The 27,063-nt window shown below is 40.5% G+C and overlaps 1 protein-coding gene across 3 annotated transcripts in view; it reads left to right on the top strand.

Annotated features, from left to right (window-relative positions):
- The window catches only part of CDH7 (cadherin 7), a 137,741-nt gene that overhangs the window by 49,262 nt on the left and 61,416 nt on the right, over positions 1–27,063 (top strand). For all 3 annotated transcript variants that reach the window (XM_065935119.1, XM_065935117.1, XM_065935118.1), the window contains 3 exons: positions 14,364–14,658; positions 18,632–18,751; positions 26,276–26,443. In XM_065935119.1, the coding sequence (XP_065791191.1) occupies positions 14,364–14,658; positions 18,632–18,751; positions 26,276–26,443 (583 nt within the window). The remainder of the gene's footprint in view (positions 1–14,363; positions 14,659–18,631; positions 18,752–26,275; positions 26,444–27,063) is intronic.

Below are 27,063 nucleotides of genomic sequence, written 5' to 3'. Positions count from 1 at the left end.
TAGTTCTATTTATATAGTGATTGTGTAACCATAATATATAATCTTTTGCATGCTTACCATTTTCCATAATATTTCTCATCTACTGTGAACTTTTTTCTAAAAATCCTTCAAAAGCATTATTGAATGGATGCATAAAAGATACATGATTGAATGTTTAAATTATTTTCAGTCTTTGCCATATTAAAGGGAATGATTCAGTGGAATGCTTGTATATAGATCTTTGCATGAATGATGGTTTTCTTAAGATAGACTACAAGAAGCAGAATTAGTTAAATATTGAAAGCTTTCTCTCTCAGAAAAAAAATTGGGAATTGACAACTGTTTGGGGGTGGGGTTGAAAGTATCAGGAGGCATCAGGGGAAAAAAAAAAGAAAAGCTCAGAAATTCAGTAGCTATAAACTGGCATTTGCGTTACTAATTGTTGGGGTTTTTTTATATCAGGGAATACAAGAATCTAAGATCTTTAAGGTCATTCAGTTCTTATGATGGGAGGTGAGAAGGGGGCAGCGTGGTATAGATGAGATCCAGTAAAATACAGACTTTGCTCCTGGCGAGATCTAAGACTGAAGTTTGACCCTTTTAGGTAAGTTTAGACACAGCACTTAATCCTGTTAAATAACACTTTCCTTGTGTGTAAAATTAGGCCAATAATGCCACTGCAGAAGTTTGTTAGGAGAATTAAAGGCCCTTTGGCCATGTGTCTGGCACATAATTACATTCAATAAATATTAGCTCTCACTATTAGCATTTGAATAAGAGAGCTATAAAACAATATGTGAAGCAGAGCGGATAGAAGTCAGGATTGCACATATAAAGAGATAAAGTAAGTGTTCAGTTCAGTCACTCAGTCGTGTCTGACTCTGTGACCCCATGAACTGCAGCACGCCAGGCCTCCCTGTCCATCATCAACTCCCGGAGTCCACTCAAACCCATGTCCATCAAGTCGGTGATGCCATCCAACCATCTCATCCTCCATCGTCCCCTTCTCCTCCTGCCCTCAATCCCTCCCAGCATCAGGATCTTTTCCAATGAGTCAACTCTTCACATGAGGTGGCCAAAGGATTGGAGTTTCAGCTTCAACATCAGTCCTTCCAATGAACACCCAGGACTGATCTTTAGGAAGGACTGGTTGGATCTCCTTGCAGTCCAAAGTAAGTGTAAGAATATACAGAAAGGAATAGAGGATACAGTCTTTAACAGGAGTGATGGGGCTTTGAGTTAGTCTGGAACTGATTATCAGCAGGAACATTTTCTCTCATTCCTTCACCTTGGTTAAAATGGTCCCTTCCCACATAGTATTGCAATCCAGAACCCACTGGTCTCAGTGATTACTAATAATTGTTTTATATTTGACATGTGACCATACATGTTTATTCCGGTGTGGACTTCTTTTTTATTTAAATCACAGATAATGTACAAAAAAATAAAAATAAAAAGGAGATTCAGCCAGCACTTTTAAAATTAATTTTTTGGATCAGTAACAAAGGAAGTTTTACTTAATAGAAGCAACATAGATAGCTAGGGGGGATATGCCCACCCCTAATGATGCCCTCCAGAAATGTTTCCTTGCATTAATATCCCTCAGTAGCAGGCTTCTACCAGAAAATCATCATCATCACAGCACTGCTGCAAGGAGTTTGGGGTGATTCAAATTGAAATAGAATAATACATCTAATCCATGTATCTGTAATGTGATGTGATGAAACCCAGGGAAAATGTATAACATTTTAAACCTCACAGAGAGCAAATGGGTTTTCTTAGTGTGTGTATTTGTAAGTGATAGTAATTGAATTTGTGCATACGATATCAGACAGATTCTAAGTATTATTAACAACACTTCCTTTAACATATACATCCCTTTCTGACAGTTGTGTTTAGGTTAGCAAACTGTTTTGTTGTATCCTTTAATGTTACTTTCTGTAAACTGAGGACATAGATTTTTTAAATTAAAAAAAACTAATTAGTTCTGTTGAGTTCTTTTAACCAAATTGCAAGCTGAGGTCAGGAGGAAGTTTTCCTCTCCCCTTCTAGGTTCTGCTGGCTGGTCTAAGCATTAAATTCATTTGAGACAGATTGACAGAAAATCAGACAAATTTAAATAGAGGGAAGAGGCCCAGAAGAGCTTGCTGCAAGGGCTAAAACCCTCACCTTAACTACCATCTTCAGTTGAAGGCAAAAGAGGATGTTGAAGGTAGTGGTTTGGAACTTCAAAGGGGAGAACTTTTCCATAAACATGCGTGTTCGATGAGCAGATGTTTGCTGGGCCAGGCAGAAGGGCTGGTGTATAGAGTGGTCTCTGGACTTCAGGTCCTATCTAGTTCCCCCCACTGCACACCCACCTCATTCTTTGCAGGCGTGTTTGGTTATAGCTGTATTTGGGGAGCAGACCCCCTATCTGAATTGTTTTAGGCAGTTAGAGGACAGGTCAAAGCTTCTTCCTGAGTCTTTTGAGTCTAGTTTTCAGCTCAAAATAATCCTCATGACAGAGACACTTCGGGCTGCCAAGTTTTTCTCCCCTACATTCCTATAGCTTTATTAACTTTATTACATTTCTTTACAGACACTTTTCGCCTTTAGGGCATTAAACACAAATCCAGACTCTCAGCGGCAGAAGGGTAAGGCATCCCATGGTTGCCTTGGGTGCTGAGAAGGTTCACAAGAGGCTTGACTTTCCTCATTTATTTTTAAATGATAATGTTATTTAGAGAAGAAAAAATGTGTCTTCTCCTTAGGTCACCTGAGTCAAAATATAGCCTTCTTATTTCTTACACCTGCTGTGTTTCCCATGAGACAATTACATACCCCATGGAGGGACCTGACTTGGAAAATGGGTTTGTTTTTGATTTAGGAAGATTTTGTGTTTGTTGAAATTATTCCAGGAATTCTTTGAAGGCAAATTATTGCCTCAGCTCTGCAGACATGCTTATTTTTGCTTTTTTATCTAGTTAATGAACCTGTTTGCCTTTCAAGATGATGTCGTTAGTCAAATGGAAGAATATTTTCCTCCGCTTCTGTATTCCTTTCTTCCCTCTTGGTGTGTGAATCTTAGATTAGGTGTATAATAGTGTGGTCTGGAGATCTTTTAAAAGCAATGATAATGATAAAGCCCATGGGCACATACTCTGATGGAACTATCCTCTGTGTGTGTGTGTGTGTGTGTGTGTGTGTGTGTGTGAACGCGTGTGTGCAGGCATGCTCGGTCATGTCCGGCTCTTTGCCTCTCCAGGGACTGTAGCCTGCCAGGCTCCTCTGTCCATGGGATTATCCCGGCAAGGATACTGGAGTGGGTTGCTGTTCCCTTCTCCAATTCTGCGGTGGGTCTGGGCATCTCACCACGTGGGTGAACGGAAGACACTTGCCCTGGGCGTGCAGAACTTGAGGGGGTTGTGTAAGAAGAAACACATCGAACTTTGGCTCCTGGGCTCAGGGAGTTAAGGCCCTTCTGCTTCTTCCTGTTTTCCAAATAAACCCCACAGAGAATCCTCCTTACCCTTGTGACTGGTTCATTCACCGTGTGAAGTGTCTAGAAATTAAAGGCTTTGGGAGCATGGGAAAAATAAGACTGTATCAGGTGTGGACGGAAGGAAACAAGCAGCATGCCGCCCAGGGAAATGTCTTTGAAGAGCTTTGCCTCCTGCAGCTTCTTCCCAGTGGCTTCCCTGCTGATCTCCAGCCCTCTGATCTCGCCTCTCTCACCAAATTGTGCAAATGTGCTTCCCACCGCCTGTGCCCTTGCCGGAGGAGGCCTGGGGTGTGTGAGCACAGATGTCCTCGGACAGCCAGTGAGTGAGTTACCTGCATCTGGGGGACAGACACTGAGTCAGGGATGTGCCTTTCGGGGATGTATTGGAGTGGTTCTCCGAATCAAAGTTGGTGATGGAGGGAGGGAGGGAGAGCTGGGCAGAGGGAGGGGGTGAACTGTGGTGAAGTTGCAACCTTGAAGGGGGATGGTCTCTGGGGTTGTGTGCAGCTGGCAAGGCTCTTCAAAGTCGACCTGGATCAGGGGAGCAGGAGGAGCTTGAAATCAGCCAGTCATTGCCTGGGGGATGCCCCCGAGAAAGAAGTATTACCTTCGGCAAAGTGGCTGTCTTTGCCATCTTTTGCAATTTACTAGACTGGTAAATATCCCGCAGGTGAGTGACAGTTTTTAGGAATAATTTAGCTGAGAAGCATCAGCTGCTGGCACTCCCAGCATTTCCTGGGGTCAGGTAGGAAGTGAACCTGGGCGGTCACTGCCATGACACCCCATGATGACTGCAGAGGGGCCCCCGCCCCCGGCCTGTGGTAGTCCGTTCAGGGGGCAGCTCCTATAGCTCATATTTGACCTCTTTTCTTGGTGGGATTTACAGGAAGGTCAGTAAGGTGAACTACAGCCCCTGATGCTGTAGGTGGTCTCCAGGTTCCAAGCAGTACGCACCATTTTCCTCTCATCACCCAGCCTGCCTCAGGCTGAGGTTCCTGCTCTTGTCCTTTTAGCATCAAAATGGGGCAAAAGAGCATCAGGAGTCACCCAAGGGTCCAGATGCTGAGCCTGTTCCTCCTATCTCCTTCGTGCAACAGAAGCGTGCCTCCTGCTGCTAGTCAGGATGGATTACACCTACCAGGATGCAACGCTTCTCTTTGTGCATTGATCCCTTGGTGCTGGGAGTCCAGGGCCAAGGCAGAGAGCACTCTGAACCTGGTGGAATCACCTCGCTCTTGAAACAGAAGCATCAGTAGGAATGAGGATAGCACAGGCATTCCCACTGTAATTCTAGTTCCTGGTCTTGTGCATTCTGCTTGCCCCAGGAAGCTCTGTGATGTTTAAGGAGGCGTTTCCCTCCAATAGAGGGTGTTTTCCTACAGCAAGTGGTAAGGACTCAGAGAGACTGACTCCAGCACTTCCAGTAGTTGAACTGGGTGCTGCAGCCCAGCCTTTGGGATGAAGTGGGATGGGATGGGTGACCCACTGTGGATCCCCTGGAGGGGCATCTCAGGTGTGAGAAGAGCCTCTGAGGTTTGAAATCATATGTGTTTTCTTTCTACTCCCAGTTTGTTTGCTTGTTGTTGTTCAGGGGCTGAGTTGAGTCTGACTCTGTGGTATTTCTGATATTTTTATCATGAGCATATGGCAGATAAAATTGTTGTGTTTTCTGAGTAGACATGCAGTGTTTCTGTGGAAAAATTCTGCTCAACCTCCACTTCAAGAAGCAAAATTTAAAGTCATCCTCCTGAGAAGAGAGCTGAAACCTTCCAAGGGTTTGCTCTCTAACTGCTTGTTTTATGACTTGGCATTTAGGCGGGAGCCAAGAAGTGGAGAACACTCTGTTCTCACAATGAAATTGGAGTGACGAGGAGTATTGATCAGTCAGTTTGAAGCTGACTCCAGGCAGATTTTCTTGCAGTTGGTTGAAAGTTATGGCTGTGTGTCCTGGAGACAGCAACCGAGAGATGATGAGATGTGTACTGTGGAGCTTTCTCTAGGGAGTGGCATGTAGCAAGTGGAATGAAAATGCTTTTATGAGTTGTTATCAGTCAGTCCATGGTGAAAAAGGCAGGGCTCTTCACATGAAGCTCCGAGTAACCACGCCATAGGCATGAGTGTAGAACTTTTTGAAACGAAATCGAGATTTCCCCCACCAAGGAAGGCAGGTACTTCCATGGTACAGCTCTATGTGGACGTACACGTATGGATAGAAAGTGACCTTTTATGCAATACTTACAAATACATTACTTCATTTTATCCTCACTTCAGGATTTAAGGCTAAGTGGACACTGAGGATGCTGACTGGTTGTTGCTGCTGTTCGGTCAGCAAATCGTGTCCGACTCTTACAGACCCCATGGACTGCAGACTCCAGACTTCTTTGTCCCTCGCCATCTCCTGGAGTTTGCCCAAGCTCATGTCCAGTGAGTCAGTGATACCATCCAACCATCCCATCCTCTGTTGCCCCTTGTCCTCTTGCCTTCAATCTTTCCCAGCATCAGGGTCTTTTCCAATGAGTCAGCTCTTCACTTCAGGTGGCCAAAGTATGGAAGCTTCAACTTTAGCATCAGTCCTTTCAGTGAATATTCAGGGTTGATTTCCTTTAGGATTGACTGGTTTGATCTCCTTGCTATCCGAGGGACTCTCAAGAGTCTTCTCCAGCACCACATTTCGAAAGCATCAATTCTTCAGCTCTCTACCTTCTTTATTGTGTAGCTCTTATAAATGTACATGACTACTGGAAAGACCATAGCCTTGACTGATCTATAACTAGCAATAAACCAGGATTTAGGTGCGATCAAGGCAGCAAGATAGCATATTAAAAAGCAGAGACATTACTTTGCCAACAAAGGTCTGTCTGGTCAAGGCTATGGTTTTTCCAGTGTTCATGTATGGATGTGAAAGTTGGACTGTAAAGAAAGCTGAGCGTCAAAGAATTGATGCTTTTGAACTGTGGTGTTGGAGAAGACTCTTGAGAGTCCCTTGGACTGCAAGGTGATCCAACCAGTCCATCCTAAAGGAAATCAGTTCTGGGTGTTCATTGGAGGGACTGATGTTGAAACTGAAACTCCAATACTTTGGCCACCTGATGTGAAGAGCTGACTCATTGGAAAAGACCCTGATGCTGGGAGGGATTGGGGGCAGGAGGAGAAGGGGGCGACAGAGGATGAGATGGCTGGATGGCATCACCAATTCGATGGACGTAAGTTTTAGTAAACTCCGGGAGTTGGTAATGAACAGGGAGGCCTGGCGTGCTGTGGTTCATGGGGTTGCAAAGAGTCAGACAAGAATAAGCAACTGAACTGAAGGCAGCAAGATACGGAGCGGAATAGAGATTCAGTAGACATACCTCTGGTTCCTTCGCATGGACCTGGCTGTTGATACCACTCTGCTGCTTAGTATGGACTGAGACCCAGAATGAATGTCTGTTGCCACTGCATTAGGGTGAACATTTCCTGAGGATAAAAATAATCACAGTGGTCCTTTGTTTTTAAAATATACTGGTTTTTTTTTTTTTTTTTTTTTTTAAGAGATGTTCTAGGGAATTTTAATCTTTTTTAAGTACTTCTGTATCATATTCTTTTCCTTTATTACTTTGTGAGTGTGTGTGTGAAGGTCACTCAGTTGTGTCCAACTCTCTGTGACCCCCCATGGAATTCTCCAGGCCAGAATACTGGAGTGGGGAGCCTTTCCCTTCTCCAGGTGATCTTCCCAACCCAGGGATTGAACTCAGGTCTCCCACATTGCAGGCGGATTCTTTGCCAACTGAGCCACAAGGGAAGCCCAAGAATACTGGAGTGGGTAGCCTATCCCTTCTCCAGCAGATCTTCCCCACCCAGGAATTGAACCTGGGTCTCCTGAATTGCAGGTGGATTCTTTATCAACTAAGCGATCACGGAAGCCCTTTATGTGTAGTAATGAAGAGCTTCCCAGGTGGCGCTAGTGGTGAAGAACCCACCAGCCAATGTAGTAGACATAAGAGCCATGGGTTCGATCCCGGGGTCGGGAAGATTCCCTGGAGAAGGGAATGACAACCCACTTCAGTATTCTTGCCTGAAGAATCCCAGGGACAGAGGAGTCTGGCAGACTATAGTCCATAGCGTTGCAGAGTCAGACACAAATGAGGCGAGTTAGCATGCACGCACATGGTAATTAATACCTATACTTCTTAAAGCACGCATCTTCCTCAAAGATGCTTCACAAGAAAATTGTGTTCCATTACCCTGGAGCACAATGATAATTATAAATTAGGAATATTTCAACCAGAAAAAAATGACTCTTAAACTTGTTTTCATCTGTAATATTTCTTCAGCAGCTTGATAATTACATGGTATCCAGTGGTATGTGGAAAATATGTATTTAAAAGCATAATGAGAAAAGAAAACTTGCCTGTAATGTGTATATTCAAGCAGTTTTTCCCTTGCCAATTATTGTTTAAATCTGCCCTCCATACTTATTATTTTAACCTTGTGAAAGTTTAGCAAAAGTAAACTGCATGAGTTCTAACAATCTGTAACACAGTTTTAAACTTAAAAAAAAAATCTATAATAAGCAAATCAGCAGTAGAAAACTTACCTTAGAAATTTTTTGCCTAATGTTCAATATATAAATCATTCTCTGATGGAGTAATATGCTGTTCAAAGGAACATATGCATATTTTGTGTTCAGCCATCATTACTCCATTTTTTGTACACAAATGTAGCAGCATAAACTTTTATTTCTATAATATGCAGTTTGCATTTTTTCCTATTCAAATATTCATTACCAAAAAATTAAATATAACATTAATTATTTCCATCATCGTATTTAGTCAGTGAGGATCACAGAGGCTTTCTTTTTTAGCTTTATATTTTTAGTGTCAAAACTCATGATAAGCGTTATCTTTCATGATAAACATTCTGTTTCATCTTATGACTATAGTGGTCTTTTTTTGTAATAAAGTAATGTTTTCAAAAGCAAAACATTAATAAGTGCAGTCCTGACATTATAGTAATTTATTAATCATACCCTTATGCTTCATCTCAAGTAGTTGTCACAGTTGTTCAATGAAGTTCAAGTGCCGGTATTTTATAGAGGAGGGGAACCAGGAGAGTAAAGACAAGATCAACAGTCAGGTCAGAAAACAAGCAGAGTGGAACATGTTCATAGAGGGAAGAAAAGTGGGTCAGTATATTGAATTGATTTTTTTACCTCAGTAGATTGAGGAATATTTTCCATTTTTAGTTGGATCACAGTGATAGATCAGGTAGTTTATATCAGGTCCTAGTTGATTAAATAAATACAAGAAAAATGTCAGAATGCAGTGCATTGATCTGTTGTTGTTGTTCTTTATAATCTTAAGTTGAAAACATAGTGTTAGTGGCTCAGTGGTGTTCGACTCTTTGCAACCCCATGGAGCCCACCAGGCTCCTCTGTCCTTGGAATTCTCTAGGCAAGAATACTGGAGTTGGGTTGCCATTCTCTTCTTCAGGGGATCTTCCCCACCCAGTGATCAAACCTGGGTCTCCCGCATTGCAAGCAGATGCTTTAATCAAGAACATGGTATTCTGTCATCTGAGAGCATCCAGTGGTCTATAAACCCTCTTTAAGCCCCTGTGTCTGTCTGTGTGGAGTACTGTATAAGACTTAGGGAAGCAAGAATAAGAAAGCTTGCCTGTTCCTGCAGGACTCTGTCTCTTGGGGAATGCAAAGGTATCAATGTGCAAGTGTTACCCTGGGCACAGAAAACAAGGTGTCTGAATTCCCTCTCCCTGGTTTCAGAGGATTAGGGAGAACAAACCAGAGGTACAGGATGTTTTTTTGTTTAGTTCCTTTTCTTCCTACTTAATGCTATTAAAACTTAAAAGGATAGAAATGGAAATAAAATAAGCGCTACTGTTTCCCAAAGTGAATTATAAATTTATAAAATTTACTACAATAGTCTGTTAAGTATGTGGAATATGGTGATAAAGAGGACCCAGCTCTTAGGGTAGGAAAACAATTAAACCAGGTTTTCAGTAGAAAGCAGAGTTAAAGGCATTTTGTTAGAGAAATGCAAACAACATGTCTTGGGGGTGGGGGTGAATAGGATTGTTAAGGTTTCAGTGAAAGGGAGCTTACATTGTGTCGAGCTGGGTGTCAGATGCTGGATGAGATGATGGAGGCCGGGTCTGTAAAGAGATGGAGATGCTGGCTCTGCTCCAGCTGCGGTCACTGGTCCTAGGTGCCTGGGGCGTAGAGAGCCTCTGGGGTATGGGAAGGAGACCCAGGGGCTGGCCCGTGGCCACATGGAGCCCTGTGCTTAAGATCTGGGGCTAAACCCAGAGACCATGGGAAGCAATTAGATATATTTGATGAAGGGTGTGACGTACCCTATGCTTTACGTCAATATAGTTTTAGGAAGATCATTGCTGACATGCAGTGTAACAGCATAGATGATGGTGAACTATTCAAAGTGAATAGTAGCTGGGGAGTTTTGTTATAGCCCAAGTGGAAGATTTTAAGATTCCAAGTTGGGATTATTGTTCAGAAAAACTGAGGAAAGGGTTGATGCATTAGAGGTGATGAGTGCGTAATTCCATTGAGTGGGGGATGATAGAGTCATAGTGGATTATTATTATTGTTTTCTAACTGGAGAATAATTGCTTTACAATGGGTTTCTGCTGTCCAGTGTGAGTCAGCTCTATGGATACATATATCCCTCCCTCGTGAGCCCCCCTCCCACCCCTCCAGGTCATCACAGAGCTCTGAGCTGAGCTTCCTCTGCTAGACAGCAACCTCCCACTAGCTCTCTGTTTTATACATGGCAGTGTATCTATGTCAATGTTCCTCTCTCCGTTCGTCCCATCTTCTCCTCATTGCTGCTGCTGCTGCTAAGTCACTTCAGTCGTGTTCGGCTCTGTGACCCCACAGACGGCAGCCCACCAGGCTCCGCCGTCCCTGGGATTCTCCAGGCAAGATTATTAAACAGATTATTAAACAGATACTTCAGGCACGTGTGAGGTGTGCTTTGCATCCTGGCCTGGGTAGATTAGGATGGAATCCAACAGTTTCGCGTTTCTTACATTGTTACCAAACACAGAAGTGACACAGGGACACTGGATTTTCATGATACTTGGATCACCTCCCTGCTTATTTGTTCGCCTTATCATAAGCTGGACTCAGCTAAGAGATGTGTGCTCCTCACTGTGTGTGCTCATTTGCCAAAAAAGAGAAAAATGTAAATATTTACTTTTGGAGCCACAACAAATACTTTGAAAAAGATTTAGAGACACAGACAGTAAAAATGATGATGAATTAAGATTTTGTTATTGTTTAGATGAATCAAAAGATGTTTATGGGGATACTGGCAAATGAAATAGGCAAAACATCATGAGTTCTACTCTGCTCCAAGTAGAGTAAAAATCTTTGTTTTTTATTGTGTTTTTCATTTATTGCTAATTTGTTCACTTACCATTTTGGGACCATAGAAATTTCTTCCTGGCCAGAGGTTTTCACTGTGGAGAGTCCTCCTCTAGGCTGTAATAATCATTTACAGAGACTGTGCAGCCGTGTTTGTGTGTGTGTGGAGGGGGCGGGGGGACTGCACTGACACACGTCTTAACTCAGATTGCCATTCCGTAGTTTCTCAACATTTTTCTTTGCTGAGCATGCTTCTTCAGCACAGAAGGGTAGTAGTTTTTCCTAACAGTATCGGTTTCACGTCACCTATTAAGGTTAGTATAGTGGTGAAGCCTCACAGATTGAGTGTGTGAATCATTGATACTTTCATCTCCATCTTAACAGTTCCTAGTTGATCCTTTACTCTCAACCACAGATGCTTCTACTAACCCCGCAAGGACACCAGGTTAGACTCACAGCGTTTTTATGCTTGTGAATTTTGGCAGTGGTTACGAGCCTAGCGATGGTCCCAGCTAGGAGGAAAATGTCAGTGATGGGGAGGGTGGTAGATTTCAGGGCTCCTGCAATAGATGTGTGTGCGTGCATGTGCGTGTTTGTGTGTGTGTGTGGGATGGGTTGGTGATGGTGGTGGCAGCTAGAGGTGGAAGAGAAGAATGCTGATCCTTGAATGACTGGGAAAACAAGCAATATGAACTGTTTTTACCTTTCGGCTCTTTCGCTCTCAGTAATGGAGAACAAGTAATGATATCGCATAATGTCAAATATGGTGTCAGAGCTCAGGCTGAAGGTCAGTCAGGATTTCATGTGTTTCCTTTATGGAGAGGAAGGCATCCTCCCTTACCTGAACACCCAGGGAACATCGGATCACCACACTGTGAAGGCAGTTATCAGTTGATAGGAGTTAGTTAAATGAATCGCAAGGGCTGATCCCCTGAATGGGAGCCCATACCTTTGATTAAAGATGCAGCCTGGGTGTTACTTATGCATTTCTATGGTCAGAAGCTCTTTCTAATATTTCACACTACCGTCAGCAATAGTGTAGAGACCCTCTGCTGACCCAGAGAGGAACAGATGAGCAAGGGGGGCCTGAGAGAGGGGCTGTGAGAGGTGCGTGCAGTGGGGGACTCTGCTTCGCGCTCCTGGTTGGTCTCTTCAGTCTGTCTGACTCTTTGCAACCCCATGGCCTGTAGCCCGCCAGGCTCCTCTGTCCATGGGATTCTCCAGGTAAGAATACTCGAGTGGGCAGCCATTCGCTTCTCCAGGGGATCTTCCCGACCCAGGGATTGAACCTGCATCTCCTGCCTTGACAGATGGATTCTTTACCACTGAGCCACCAGGCGAGCCCCAGCTTTATTCTCCCCGTTATCTTCTTTTGTCTCTGGATTCAGTTCTTCGTGTTGTTGAGTGTGGTGGAGTCTCCTGCTGTTCTGTGTTGTCAGAAAGGTCCCTTCTGGCACGTTGTGAAGTGTGTGGCTGTAAACCCCTGGAAGCATTGACCGTCTTTAAAATCTGGGTGGGGGGCAGGCGATCTGGTGGGTTGCTTTATTCTGCCCCGAGTTCCCCTTTGTAGTGGCTTTTAATGTCCCCCCCTCACAGGACACAGCCCGTGCCCCAGAGGCGGGATCCCAGTGCAGGCGCGGAGGATGGACTTTCCGCCAGCCTGATGTTTTCAGACTCCTGCGCGTGCTGTTTGCTGAGCCCCATCAGTTGTGTCCGACTCTTTGCAACCCCATGGACTGTAGCCCGCCAGGCTCCTCTGTCCACGGATGCTCCAGACAGGGATACTGGAGTGGGTTACCGTGCCCTCCTCCAGGGCATCTTCCGGACCTGGGATCGAACCCGCATCTGTCACGCCTGCTGCATTGGCAGCTTCTTTACCACTAGCGCCACCTGCAGGGATGCAGCTGCAGCATTGGCCACGTGACCTCAGGCCATTCTCTGCCTCAGTTTCCTCATCTGTTAAAAGGATAATGAAGTCATTCAGTGTGAGCATGGGATGGGTTACTCTGTAGAGAATATTAACAGTAGTTCCTGGAACACAGGGAGTGCCCAATCCCTAAAGTCAAACTTTAGGGATTTTTAGCTTGCCTCGTACAAGCTATTGCATATGTACATAATAGACACCCTGAGAATGACTTAAGAAAATTAAATAATTCATTATATTTCAAGAACACATCTTCTCCATATGCTGGATAATCTTGATGCAGAGTGATTCACTCGCTAATGCCTCCCTGAACAAAGCTAAATTAAAACTTGTGCCAGAAATTAATTTTTTTGTATCATTTTGTCCTGGCTGAAAACTACAGAAACTAAAGGATGAATCAGGTACTTACGTATTCTGAAACCGAGTATAAACACAGCTGTTACAGTGAAATGGAAGGATCACTTAGAGAAATTCATGGTGCAAACACAGTATCCTCAACAGCTAAAGATGGAAATGGACTGGGTACCCACTTACCTAAATAGTTTCCCATATTCTATATTTTTTGCGCTTTGTCTTTTTCTTGTGATGGCAGGGGATTCTTTACCACTGAGCCACCTGGGAAGCCCCGTGCACCTTGTCTTTTAAAGAGTGCCAGCATAGTTCTGCAGGGCAGCCTTGCTATTTGGTAAATTGGGTTTTCGCCTTGGTATTAATTGCAGGCCAGAATCACAGCGGCTCCTGAGGATGAAAGATTGTTGAAATTCCAGAGTGGGTGCTGCATTTCTCAGGTTATGAAGTTCAGGGAAAGATGTAATTATTTCCGAGTTTCCTCAGGTTCCTCTGTTCGACATAATGTTCTGACACACACAGAAGGGACAGCTCCAGATATGAAATGCAAATCGGGAGGGGCTGCCCCTGCAGCCGGAGCTGGGGTTAATCATGCAAATCTAATGCAGTGCTTGGTATTTCAAGAAAGGTTTTAGTTGAAGTCTCAAGCACATATTGATTTAAAATTCCTACTTCAGAGAGCAGTGTAAATTTTTTTTTTTCCAGCTTCAAATTTTAAAACATAGAACAGGATTTGGAGACCCATTTAGTGACTGGACTGTTATCCATACTTAATAAGCATGACAAGTTGTGGGGGTGTGAGGGAAAGGTACCTGAAAAGGATGTGATGATTTCTAAGCATTTTATATAATATATTAGATCTAAACTTACTAATGTGCTCAAACAAGTCCCTTTGCTTGGAATATGATTGAATCGACCAATTGTACATGTTTACTGAATAGCTGCTCTGGTCAGAGAAGATGGCTAAAACTGGCGAGGACAGATAGCGAGTTTCTAACTTTGGGAATAATATAAAATTCCTTTGGAAGTGAGGCTGGGTACCAGAAGAAATGCAATTGTCTTGCTCACAAGTGCAAGCTGACACATTCTAAATGGCCTTTTCCACTGTGCACGATACAGGTCCGCTTATCTTTCCAAGAACAATAAAATCTCATGTGCTGCTGCCTGACATAAGAATTATTTTTACGTATCTCCATATCGCTGACTCTCTTGTAAGTTAATCTCATCTCACATGAATTTTTCACCAGCTTCACTCTGATGTTGATAAAGGAGATGGTTCCATCAAATACATCTTGTCAGGCGAAGGGGCAAGTTCCATTTTCATTATTGATGAGAACACTGGGGATATTCATGCTACCAAGAGACTGGATCGCGAGGAGCAAGCCTACTACACGCTTCGAGCCCAGGCGTTGGACCGGCTCACCAACAAGCCCGTGGAACCCGAGTCCGAGTTCGTCATCAAGATTCAGGACATCAACGACAACGAGCCCAAGTTCCTGGACGGCCCGTACACGGCAGGGGTCCCCGAAATGTCACCTGTGGGTGAGTAAGCCCGAGTTGGTCATGCACTATCTGATTTGGGGAGGTTTGTATTTAAAATTAAATCATCATAAGTACCGGAAAAAGAATCACATTAATATTTGTATAGAAATTACTATTTTGAGTGAGGGAATGTTTGAGATGTGTTAGTAACTGGTGTCTAAATTCTACTTTTTGACACATTATTTTATTTGTACGTAAATTCAGAAATTCTTCTTTTACACTGCTCAGTGTCTTCAAGAAATTACCTAGGTCTTACCGTCCCTTTTCAATTTAATATTTAAAATTTTAAAATGAGGGCATCCCCTGGCAGACCAGTGGTTAGAATTCAGTGCTTTCACTGCCCAGACCCTGGGTTTGATCCTTGGTAGGGGAACGAAGATCCCACAGGCTGTGTGGTACAGCTTGCCAACCCACCCACCCCCAACCAAAAAAAAGTTAAAATTATGCTTAAGAGGGTTTTTTTTTTTTTTAAAAAAAAAACCCTTCCAAATAAACTTAGTATCAAACCAAAAAAAAAAAAAAAATTCCAGACACATCCTTATGATGATTTGGCTATCTTTCTCCCCATGTTAGGGTAATAATTCACTATTCTAAGCATACCTCTAGGGCCAGGTTATCAGGTAGATTATCAGTGGAGCCAGGCTAACATTTGGTCTATTTCTTGTAGATTGTGCTTCAGCCCATAAATGTCCATCCACCTGCCACCACTAAGCTTTTTGTAATTTCTCCAGGAATTTAGATGCATGAGAATTTATACTCAAATGTATACTGTTTATAATGATGGTAAAGTGATACTCAGTGTGAGATATATGAAAGAATAATGAAGGCCGTTTTACCTAAAGGGCTTCTGATCATTGCTCCATGACTGGAAAAATAGAAAGTAGATTACCTTTAGTATATACTGTATTTCAAATACTATTAAATTCTCTTTTAAATTCCAATTGTTTAGGTACCTTTGGAATAGTTTTCAGCCAGTATGTAAGTTAGATATGGATGATCTTAAAGATAATAAAAAAAATTATGAGGCTGTTGATTTATATTTTTTATTTCCTATTGTTTATGGTATTGAAGGAGGAAGTTTATTTAAAATAATAATGGAGCTTGTGTTTTTACACCTATTTCAACTCAGGTCTTTAACTTGAAAGTTTTGTGTATATGTGCTCAGTCATGTCTGACTCTTTGAGACCCCAGGGATTGTAGCCCAGGTTCTTCTTCTGTCCATGGGATTTCTCAGTCAAGAATACTGGCGTGGGTTGCCATTTCCTACTCGAAGGTATCTTCCTGACCCAGGGATTGAACCTGTGTCTCTTGTTTCTCTTGCATCGGCTGGCAGATTCTTAACCACTGCACCACCTGGGAAATCCTGATAATTTTACCAATGTGATATGATACTTGACTGACTGTGATTTGTTTTATTTTATTGATGATCGTGATTTGTTTTACTTGAAATAAAGGTCATTGAGTTCATTCCAGCTTTTCATCTGTGTATCCGCTATGCAGGGAACTGGAATTGCAAAGATGTGTGTTACATGGAACCCTTTAGGGAAATCACAATTTAGTGACCCTGAATTTCTGTTCCTATGTTTATTTTGGGACTGTGACTCTGGCTGCTAAAGAAATACAAACTGAAAATGAACCAAGGGTGCTTGCAGTCAGGAAAAGTTCTGAACCACAGTGGCAGCGGCTGCCTATAATTATGTTCTGTGTAAACATTCTTTGACCAAACAGGCTTATTCACACCCTCTCAATACCACCCACACCTTCAGAACGCATCCTGCTGCTCTCATTTAAGGACAGAAACAACAACAGCTATGATGACAGCAGCAATAACAAGATTTGGGAGGTTTTAGAGAAAAGAGCGGGCACATTGTCCTCCCCGAAGGAAGTAGTAATGTTTAGAGAAACAGGTTTTGAGGTGTGTGTAAGCAATTCAGTTCATTGCTGCAATTCTCCTGGGCATTTTTGGTGGGCTTGATAAGGCTTTCCTTTCCTAAGTAGAAGATAGCGGTGCAGATTGGCTTAATGGGAGCTTTTTGTTGTAGCGGTTGAATAATGCACTGTAGTTTTAGTTCCACTGGTACCACTCTGATATCAAACAATATGACTATTATACACATGTGTAAGTTATTTTAGCTATTTGATCGATTCCAGCAGGCTCAGGACTTTTTTGAAAATGATTTTCAAATATCTTCAGAATTTATTTGACACTGAGAGAGTTCACTGGATTAAATATCCAAACTTGAGCTAAGCACAGTAAATGCTTATATAAAACATATCCTATGGATTTACCATGACTCTGTTTATTGAAGTGTTTACTTGTAACGAAATAGTAGCCACTAAATAGTGTGCTATATGCAACACAAGTCTTCTTTGTTTATTATTCAAGGCTGTTTTTTGTTGTTCATTGTATCCTAACAAATAATAAGATTTGAGACCCTCATAGTCCACTAGGATTGCTTATTTGTTGCCAGAAAAGCATAGATAAGCACAAGAATGGGTGTGTGTGTCTGTGTGACTGGATGTGTGTGTAGTAAATTATTTAATGAACACTTTAGAAAAATAATACATACAACAAAATTTACTGAGGTATAGGTTTCATTATTTTGTTGCAAGTTGTTTTCCAGGGAAGTAGGAAGTGGGTACTTAAACATATCACCAGAGTAAATATTGCTATAAAGATGGTGAATTATAGAGGAAATTGAGAATATCAGTCATTGATCCTAACATTTTAAGATAGTCAAAATCTAGTTGTTAAAAAGATTTTTAAATATACATCATTCACCATGTGGTCCTGCCAAGCAGCCACATGGCACAATCTCCTAAGTCTACCAAATAAAAAAGATAAAACTTCAGAATTTAAAAAATGACACTCACAATTTTTACCCAATTTGAAAGGAAATGAAATCAGTTAGGGAAATCATAATGTGGAAAAGAGAATAGATTTGTAGTAAGATCAGCATTTAATGACTTATTTAAGGACTTTCGAAAGGAAGATCTACATAGGAATAGATCTAAAACAGATGTTAGATGAAAAATGCTTTGTTTTCAAGAATTTGTTAGAAAGCAACTTGAGCCTTGAAAGAATACATAAAAAAAGGGAGTTGTCCCATGCCCATCAACTAGGACATAAATGTTAAAATAGCCTGTGCTTACATATTTAAGCTAAGCAAATGTGGGTAGCTAATATTTTAAGACGAGATTCCAAGTGAAGATAAAAAACAACAGATCACATTAAATGCTTTCTATCTGGAATAAGTGAATGCATAGTAAAAGGAAGAAGCAACACGACATTCTATCATACAAAACGTAGAAAAGCAACCAATGTTGTAATTTTTCAACTTATCATGAGGGTTTGGTTTCAGTGTTCATTTCATGCTTTTGTTATAAGTCAATTAGTGAAAACAAATGAAAAAAAAAAAAAAAAAAACTACTAAGAGAGAGAGTAGCCACCTAATACCAGTTAAATGTACCAATCAAATATTCTTTATGAACTCACTCCGTTACTGAGGTTTCCATTTCTGTCGCTGTAGCAGTTGGGTTGCCCCATGATTTGAGGGTCAAGGTGCTAGGATCTGTCATGCTGCTTTTTTAGACTGTGATTGAGACTTAGAGATTGCTCTTGATAAAAAACTTGGCTGCTAGACCTTGATGGATGAGATGCCTAAAAGTCGAGTCCCACCCAATTCTGAGAATATATCCCTGTCTAACTTGGCATTGTCAGTCCTATTTTTTTTAACCAACATCTTTTCATATCCCTTAAGTATTTCTGAGGAATTGTCATTTATCATCTTTTGGAGTTTGTCATAGACAGAAAAATGTATCCATTTTTCACACACCTGAGAAAAAGAAAAATGAACACTGGAAAGCATCTTTATATCTTTACGCTAATGTAGCCTCTTTAGCGTTTGGTGATTTTTCTTGTTTTATTGCATTTGGGAGTTTTTAATTCATTGATTTTTGGATTGTCATGTAGGGACCTCCGTGGTACAGGTGACAGCGACGGATGCTGACGATCCTACCTATGGCAACAGCGCTCGAGTGGTCTACAGCATCCTGCAGGGTCAGCCATACTTCTCAGTGGAGCCCAAAACAGGTAAACACTGACACGCGACTCTCCTTGTAAAGTCATTATTTCTTTCTTGGCATGGAATTAATAATAGTTATTTTGGTTCAATGTAGTTGAAACTGATGACACTCTATTTTTATTGTGCATTTTTCAAAATGTGTACCATGGTAATAAACAGCATGTTATTTATAGAGCCATCAACACCTTTTAAAAATATTTTACTACATTTATCAAAATTTCTATCAAGATTAAGCAAAATATTAGATATTGAAAAGTTTTTCAGCTGTGCTGTCTCTTGACTCGATAAGAAAATGTTGAATATTTACCTCTGCCATGTTTCGATTTGTTTTCTTTAATTAACTCACATAGGAATTACACACAGTAGAAATTTAAATCTTCAGCAAAATCTCCCTGCCATGCAGTAGAATATATAGTGTTATAGCTTCTCCTTCCAGAGGCTGACTTTCTCAGGGAAATTAGTTGAAACATAACAATTAGGATGATGATCTGCTAAATCAAAAACTAAATTAAATGACTTTTTTTTCATTTTAGAAGGAAAAAAATATGGGTTGCAAAACTGCCTGGATAGAAAATGTGGTTGTTTGGCTAGATGTTCTGTTTCGCTTTGAAGATGAAATGGTTTACATTCAGTAAGGCTATAATTTGGAGCACTGTTTTCTTTGTTATAAAATAATATTTTATCTATTACGCTTCTCTGGCTATTGGTACAGGGCAGCATGGGTGGGTGTGAGCCCTTGCTTTTGTTCACCACTGAAAAAATCCAAAATTTCTCTGTATTTTAGTAATTTTGTCTTTATCATGGAAAACAATGCCTCCTCAAATAGCCAAGTTTATGATCTTGAATCACTGATGATACTTATGATCCTAAAATACTTATGATCCTAAAATATTCATATTTTAATGCCATTCACCACCCTGTTTTCCATATTATAAAAAATGGCAGTATTCATTCATTCTCAAATCACTGTGTGGGGAGAGCATATTTTAAATATGTTTTGAGAATGACAGCTATAATATACAAAAACAGACAAATTCAAGGCCAGTTCATCGTTCATTAGAATGTCCACAGAGGCTGCATTGCCTGTTTTATACCAGTGTTGTGATGAAGTTTGGAAGCTGCCTGAAGAGTCTGACAGAGGAGTAATACTTCTGATTGAGCAAGTATTGAAGGGGAAGTAAATGAAAGTCTCTGCTTTATGATCTGAATCCTGTGAATGTAAAGTTGTGCTCGTGGCTGATTTAATGATAGATCTGAGAACCTCGATTCAGACACCCACCTGTTCCCTTATATATCTACTCTGCAGCCTAGAAAGACATTGACAAGTCTGTGACAATTTGCTCACAAATTATACACCTCTCGCGTTATATAACTGGTCCAAAACTAGCATGTACTAATTCCAAGGGCTAAATATTTTGCTGCTACTAGTGACTGGCTTGTGATTTTAGCTTTGTGTAAGATAATAGGTGTCCCATAGGCCCTGTGTAGGTAAAACCTCCACTGTGGGCAACTGGACAGTAGTCTGTATCCTGACATCACATGATTAGAACTTCAAACTTCATTTTAACTTTCAGTCTCAAGGATCGTGTATTAGAGGAGATAAGCTTTTTGTTTAATTTTGTTTTGTTAGAGTTTTTAATGCTCTAGTCATGGTAATCATTCGGACTTCTGTTTCTCTAGTCATCAGTGCAGAGATATTAGAGGACTATAGAGAATGCATTTTCTGTTTTTCTGACAAAAAATGAATGGAAATTTTTCATGACTTACATATACAAAGAGCCACGTAGAGTTTGAGGTAGTCTTCCTGAGTTGATGTATGATCCTTATCTTTGTGAGAAATAGCATTCTTTTCCACATCTTTAGATATCAACGTTTTTGAGAAGCATGTAAAACTTTTGACATGAAAAATGCTGAAGATATGTCAGATCAATATTATGTAAAATAGGCCTAGGAAATCACTATTAAATGTATCTCTGAAAGTTTAACTTTTAATTTCTTTTTCAAAAAAGGAATATTAGTAATATTAATAATATCCATTACTTTTTATTAATCACATATCATTAATTTAGCCTGAGTAAAATTTCTGAGCATGTATTTCTTCTGTAGCTCTACTTACAGGCCAGATAACCAGAGGGTAAGTGTGTTTTCTACCTTAATTTCCCTGTCCACAAAACAAGAATGTGAATAGCTGCAAAAAACAATGTTGACAGTTCAAGCAAAGAGAATGGACCTTGGAACAAGAATGATGTAGCCTTAAAAGGACCATTCAGCTTCCCATCACCTGTCTTCATAATGGCCCCCAATTTACTGGGAGATTAAGGATTATTCTAGTATGTTTATCTACTCTAAAACCTGCAAGCAAATAGGTCACATTTTTCAATGTGACAGGATTGGCTACACGATGTGCTATGTGAAACAAAACTGCAGGCTTCCTGTTCTAACATTAGTAAGATTTCCAGTGCCATCAGCAGAGCAGAATCCAAACATAGGGCCAGTGGGACTGCACAGAACACCAAAGCTGTAGGCCTTGGGAAATGGGTGGAGAGTTAAATATCAAATATCATTTAGGATTTCTTTGTTAAACTTGGAGGTGTGACGACATGGTGCCTGCATCATGCATTGCCTGTGTCCTTGTTCTGTCCTAGTTTTAGGTAAGTACTACAGTCATAACAGTGTGCTTCCATGATAGCTCAGTTGGTAAGGAATCCGCCTGCAATGCAGGAGACCCTAGTTCGATTCCTGGGTCAGGAAGATCCCCTGGAGAAGGGACAGGCTACCCACTCCGGTATTCTTGGGCTTCCTTGTGGCTCAGCTGGTAAAAAATCTGCCTGCAATGTGGGAGACCTGGGTTCGATCCCTGGGCTGGGAAGATCCCCTGGAGAAGAGAAAGGCTACCCACTCAAGTATTCTGGCCTGGAGAATTCCATGGACTGTATAGTCCCTGTGGTTGCAGAAAGGGTCGGACAGGACTAAGCGACTTTCACTTTCACAGTGGTAACTCAGCGCTCCTTCCACCCCTCGTGGGTGTTCTGTCCTGTGTGGTGGCTCAGGGTGTGGAGACGCCTCCCCGCTCTCAGGGCTTTCTCAGGATGTCCGCTCACAGCTTACGGCAGTCCCTTCCTCAGTCCTTTCTGCTTCATGTGATGCCAGCTCTGAAGTCCTTTGATGTTCCAGAACCTTCCATCTTCACTACTGATGGCTCTTCTCCGTCTTTTTATGGTTCTATTAAATGCTTCCATGAGTTTGACAAGCTGCAGGAGTTGGTGATGGACAGGGAAGCCTGGCGTGCCGCAGTCCATGGGGTCGCAAAGAGGCGGACACAATTAAGTAACAGAACCGATAGGCTTCACTTCTCTTCACTTGGGAGAGAAACCAAATAATACAAGTCTTACACAGAAAATCTAGAAAAAAAACCCCACAAATTTATTAGGCAGAGATTTACCTGAACATCTAATGTATATTGAACCCACACAACATGAAAAGCCCAGCCCCGTGTTACCGGGCTTATGTGGTTGCCTAGATTCCTGAGACCTACCCAGAACTTGACTGAGTAGGCTGCATGCATCTGTAATTGTTTGGTTCCCTAAACTGGGGCAGACTTCAGAAATGGCTCTTGTCTGTTACATGTAGTACACATACAAATTCTTAAGAAAATTCCATGACAATATGCTTGAAAGAAAATTGGTGGCTGGTAGGACATTAGAAAATCATCTGAAAATGTATTCCCAGACTAAAAACTCACCAGTTGTTGAAAAATGGCAGTGATGAATTTGCTTCACACATAATACATTTTGTGAACATCAGTTATAAATATAAAAGTAAATGAGAAATTATTACTCAGAAAGCCAAAATCTGGGCCAGTCTCTTTTTCTAAAGAGATGCAGGGTATATTCTTTTCATCATAAGTGGCTTAAAATTATTGATTATTAAAACATTGCTAATATCTCCCATAAAAGCCTCATAGAACTGTAAGGCTATGACTAGACAAGACTGACTTTTACCACTTTAGGGACACAGTATAAACAATTTTCTCTGTGAGTGTGTGTGTCTATATAATATTCACCAAAATGCAGATCCTATCCAGTTTATGAGAATTATTTTCCAAATATGGACAGCTTAGACTCAAAAGTAAAAAGCTCGCAAAAGCCATAGAACTAGAAATCTATTATGTTTGAATATTCTTATTTAACTTCAATTCTCACCTAGTTATTTCTCTCTTGTTTAAAAAAAAAAGTTTAATAATTGAGGTATTTGGAAATTACCTTTGCCCCCTGCATTTCTTTGCAAACTCAGTGATGATTTTTGCTTTGGAAAAGTGTTATTTATAGGATCACTTGTAAAGAGATAATTAGAAGTGTGAAAAATAAGTGAGTAACTTTGACTACCAGACTTCTCCCCTGATAATTCTGTTTTCTTTCAAATAATACCACTGAGCAAAACCATGAGAAGATAAGGCAGCTGTGTTTTCTTTGCTGGTTAATTGAGATGCTATGGACCTTTCTCCATTATAATAGCTGTGCAGGATGCAAACTCATTTAAACATATTGAGAAATTAAAAATGAAAACTGGGTAGGAAATTGTTTTAGAATTTCATTAGTATTTTATCATCTGTATGAAACACCATTAATTATGTGTTTAATGTGAAACACACTCTTAAATATCATCTTATGGAAATGCATTGTCAAATATTCAAGATTATCAATGCTTAATTTATTTTAAAAATATTATAAATAAATACAGTTATGATAGGAAGAAAGAAGAAGAGAAAGAAAAAAGGTAAGAAAAGGAAGAAATGTAAGGAAGACATAGAGAAGTAGAGATGTGTAAGTCCCAGGACTCTTAGAGATTGTTAAGCTTGGTAACAGTGAGTCTTATTGAGGTCAATACTCAATGTCTTAAATATTAGAGTTAAGGGAAGTATTGAAGAACAGACATGAAATATTCATAGAATCATTATGGTTCTAAGAAGAGTACATCTCAGACAGTTTTCAGTGAACCAAATGGGTATATGACTGCTTTTTTTGATGATGTTTGTGATATTTTAGAGATTCTCTGAAAGCAGTGTGCACATAACCAGAAGAGTTCAGTGGAGGAGTTAAAGAGACCTTGTATCGCTGTGGTTATAGCAGAAGCGTCCAGTGTAGTGTGTTAGAACAAGTGATTGTTAAAACAGCAGTGACAATACATCGCCTGTGTGCTGAGTAGCTTCAGTCCTTCCAGCTCTTTGCGACGCCCTGTGCTGTAGCCCACCAGGCTCCTCTGTCCATGGGATTCTCCAGGCAGGAGTACTGGAGTGGGTTGCCGTTCCCTACTGCAGGGGATATTCCTAACCCAGGGATTGGACCCACGTCTCTTACGTCTCCTGAATTGGCAGGTGGCAATAGATGGCCTACTCAAATGTAATTAAATGCTTAAAATATTGATGTGTTGTAGGTGTATCTGTGTATATATGTGTATGTGTGTGTTTGTATTTGATAGGTACGGCTCAGTACTAAACAAAAATGTGGCTTCTTAAGATAGTATGAGTATTATTTAACTAGGAATCTTAACATACTGGAACCAATAACATATTGTTTAAATTATTCTTAAATTATTAAAAGATATTTTCATCTCTTTCCCACTGCTAGAGTAGTTACCAAACTGTAGGATGTTGTGATGAATAGGGCAGACCAAGTATAGTATAATACAGGCTTGTAACTTACACTTAGGGCTGAAATATACACAGACCATTATTATATGTGTCCGTTGAGGAGTCAGCATTTAAATCATTTAAATTGGCAACTTTTAAAAACGTTTTATAAATTTGGAAGGTATAAAGACATTTTTTGCTGAACATGAGCGACATTTTTAAATGGCAGCTTTTAAAAACATTTTATAAATTTGGAGGGTATAAAAACATGCAGAAAAAAGAATGTTTATTCCAATTTGTTTACAATCATTTTCTTCCTAAAGAACCATCCTCTATCAGACAGCCCAGTTTTGCTCCTGAGAAGTCCATGATACCAGAGTTCCTGTCCCTCAGGTCTGAGTCATGAGGGATTTAAATTCTGACTTAAATTCTAAAAGTTAGAAACTTTTAACAAAGTAGATTGATGAACAAAAGAGTTCCAGTTGTGTAGGTAAGACATTATCAGAAATGATGAAAGTACAAGAAATGATTAAGTAGGATTCTAGCCTTCTTACTGTATCTAATTAGCAAAGATGACCTGCTGTTTCTAGTTTCAAGATCTGTATAGAGCAATATCAAATAGATGCGTTTTCATTTGTTATGATCTCTATGTGCGTATACTGAGTCCTCTCTGCGACCCCAGGGGCTGTAGCCCACCAGACTCCTCTGTCCTTGGAATTCTCCAGGCAGGAATACTAGAGTGGGTTGCCATGCCCTTCTCCAGGGGATCTTCCAGACCCAAGGATTGAACCTAAATCTCCCTCATTGCAGACAGATTCTTTACCATCTGAGCCACCAGGGAAGCCTAAGCATATTATATTAAGTTTATGTATTATTTTATATACATGTGTGCCTGCTCAGTTGCTAGGTAGTGTCTGACTCTTGGCGACCCTCTGAAATGTAGACCGCCTGGCTCCACTGTTTGTGGAATTTTCCAGGCAAGAATACTGGAGTGGGTGGCCATTTCCTCCTCCAGGAGATCTTCCTGACCCAGGGATTGAACCCATGTCTACCGCGTTGGCAGGTGGATTCTTTACCAGTGGGTGACCATAGCCAAACTAAATTTTATCTCATAATTATCCTATTGTCTCATACATTTATATAATAATTGGTTATTAATATAAAACCACTAATTTACTGCAGCAGTGATTGTTTTTCAAGCTTTCTTATCAAACAGCATGGAGTTCTGAAGTCAGTTTATTATAGCTCTGAAGTCTTCAAGGCTCTCCATTTAAATGCAATTTATTAGAAAGAAACAGCAAAGCACATTGATGTTTTTAGTATCTTGATTTTTCATGAACATAGTCACTCTCATCGTTAATACTTTTTCTCAGGTTTTTATAATAACAGACACAGCCTGAAGTCATCCAGCAACATAGTTTGGAATGGTGTTTTGTTTGTTAAACATAAATGACACATTCTTTCATATAGAGAATAGGTAGTTACTTTGCTGGGAGAGTAATAGGGACAATAGCTGAAAGGGTTTATGGTGATTTCACGTCACTGGGAATTAAGATGTTGGAGAGGGTGAGAGAGAAAAAGATTCATAGTCATACATTTTACAGGCAACTGCCCAGTCTTCTAGAGTAGATTTTATTTAAGCAGGTATTTTTGAGTCATATTTCCATAAAACCTAGAGATAATGCTCTCCACCCTGGTCTTCTACATTACAGTGATTTCTGCATTTTGTAATGTTTATATAGCTGTTATATTTTTTTTGGACTTTAATATGTTTTAAAGTTATTAAAAGTAAACAAAACAGCAGGAGGCAACGACTCGAGCTATTTCTACCTATATCAGTGTTCTTCGCTAGTATAAATGCAGCGATTCATGATGCGTTTTACTGGGATTTGAAATTTTTCAGGAGTCATCAAGACCGCCCTTCCAAACATGGATAGAGAGGCTAAAGACCAGTATTTGCTTGTTATTCAGGCAAAGGATATGGTTGGTCAAAACGGAGGGCTCTCTGGAACCACGTCGGTCACCGTGACCCTCACTGATGTCAACGACAACCCTCCTCGCTTTCCTCGAAGTAAGCTGTTCTGAGGCATGTGGCAGGCATGCTCGCTTTCCCTTCCAGATTATAGGAATGTCTTTAACAAGGAATTTTCCTAAATATGTCTCAAAGAGTTAATCTCAATTACATTCTCCTCCAATTTTATCAGGGATTTGATTTTTAATTCAGTAATATGAAATAATAAAGGTATTGGAAGCAAATAAGAGCAATTATACCTTGTATTCTGTCTTAAATGTAATTCTTTTTTCTTTTGGTTCACTTTGAATACTAGACAGTTACTAAGTTTGTTTATGTATTACTCTTTTTTAGACAAAGACATGTTGCTCTTTACATTCTGTAAGCTCTGAGGTTGTTCCCAATTATAAATAGTAACATTCAAATACACTTCATGAATTCTATATACTAGAAGTACTGCTTTATTTTGTAAAGATTAAAAAAAGAGTACTGAACTTTATTTCTCATTCCGCACTTTTTTTTAAGCAGTTCATAAACTTTGAACATTGCTTTTGCTATCTACCACACTTTTTTAATGCAAACACCCAGTGTTTCTAAAGAAACCAGTCCAAAGAACCAGAAAACCACATTCCCTCAGTTCAGTTCCTTTGAGCAATGTGGCATTTTCTTTAACCAAGTAA

This window comes from Muntiacus reevesi, chromosome 4, assembly GCF_963930625.1.
Source record: "Muntiacus reevesi chromosome 4, mMunRee1.1, whole genome shotgun sequence".
Lineage (NCBI taxonomy): Eukaryota > Metazoa > Chordata > Mammalia > Artiodactyla > Cervidae > Muntiacus > Muntiacus reevesi.
The sequence above is the reverse complement of the archived record's forward strand: the minus strand, read 5'-3'. Positions and strand labels throughout refer to the sequence as shown.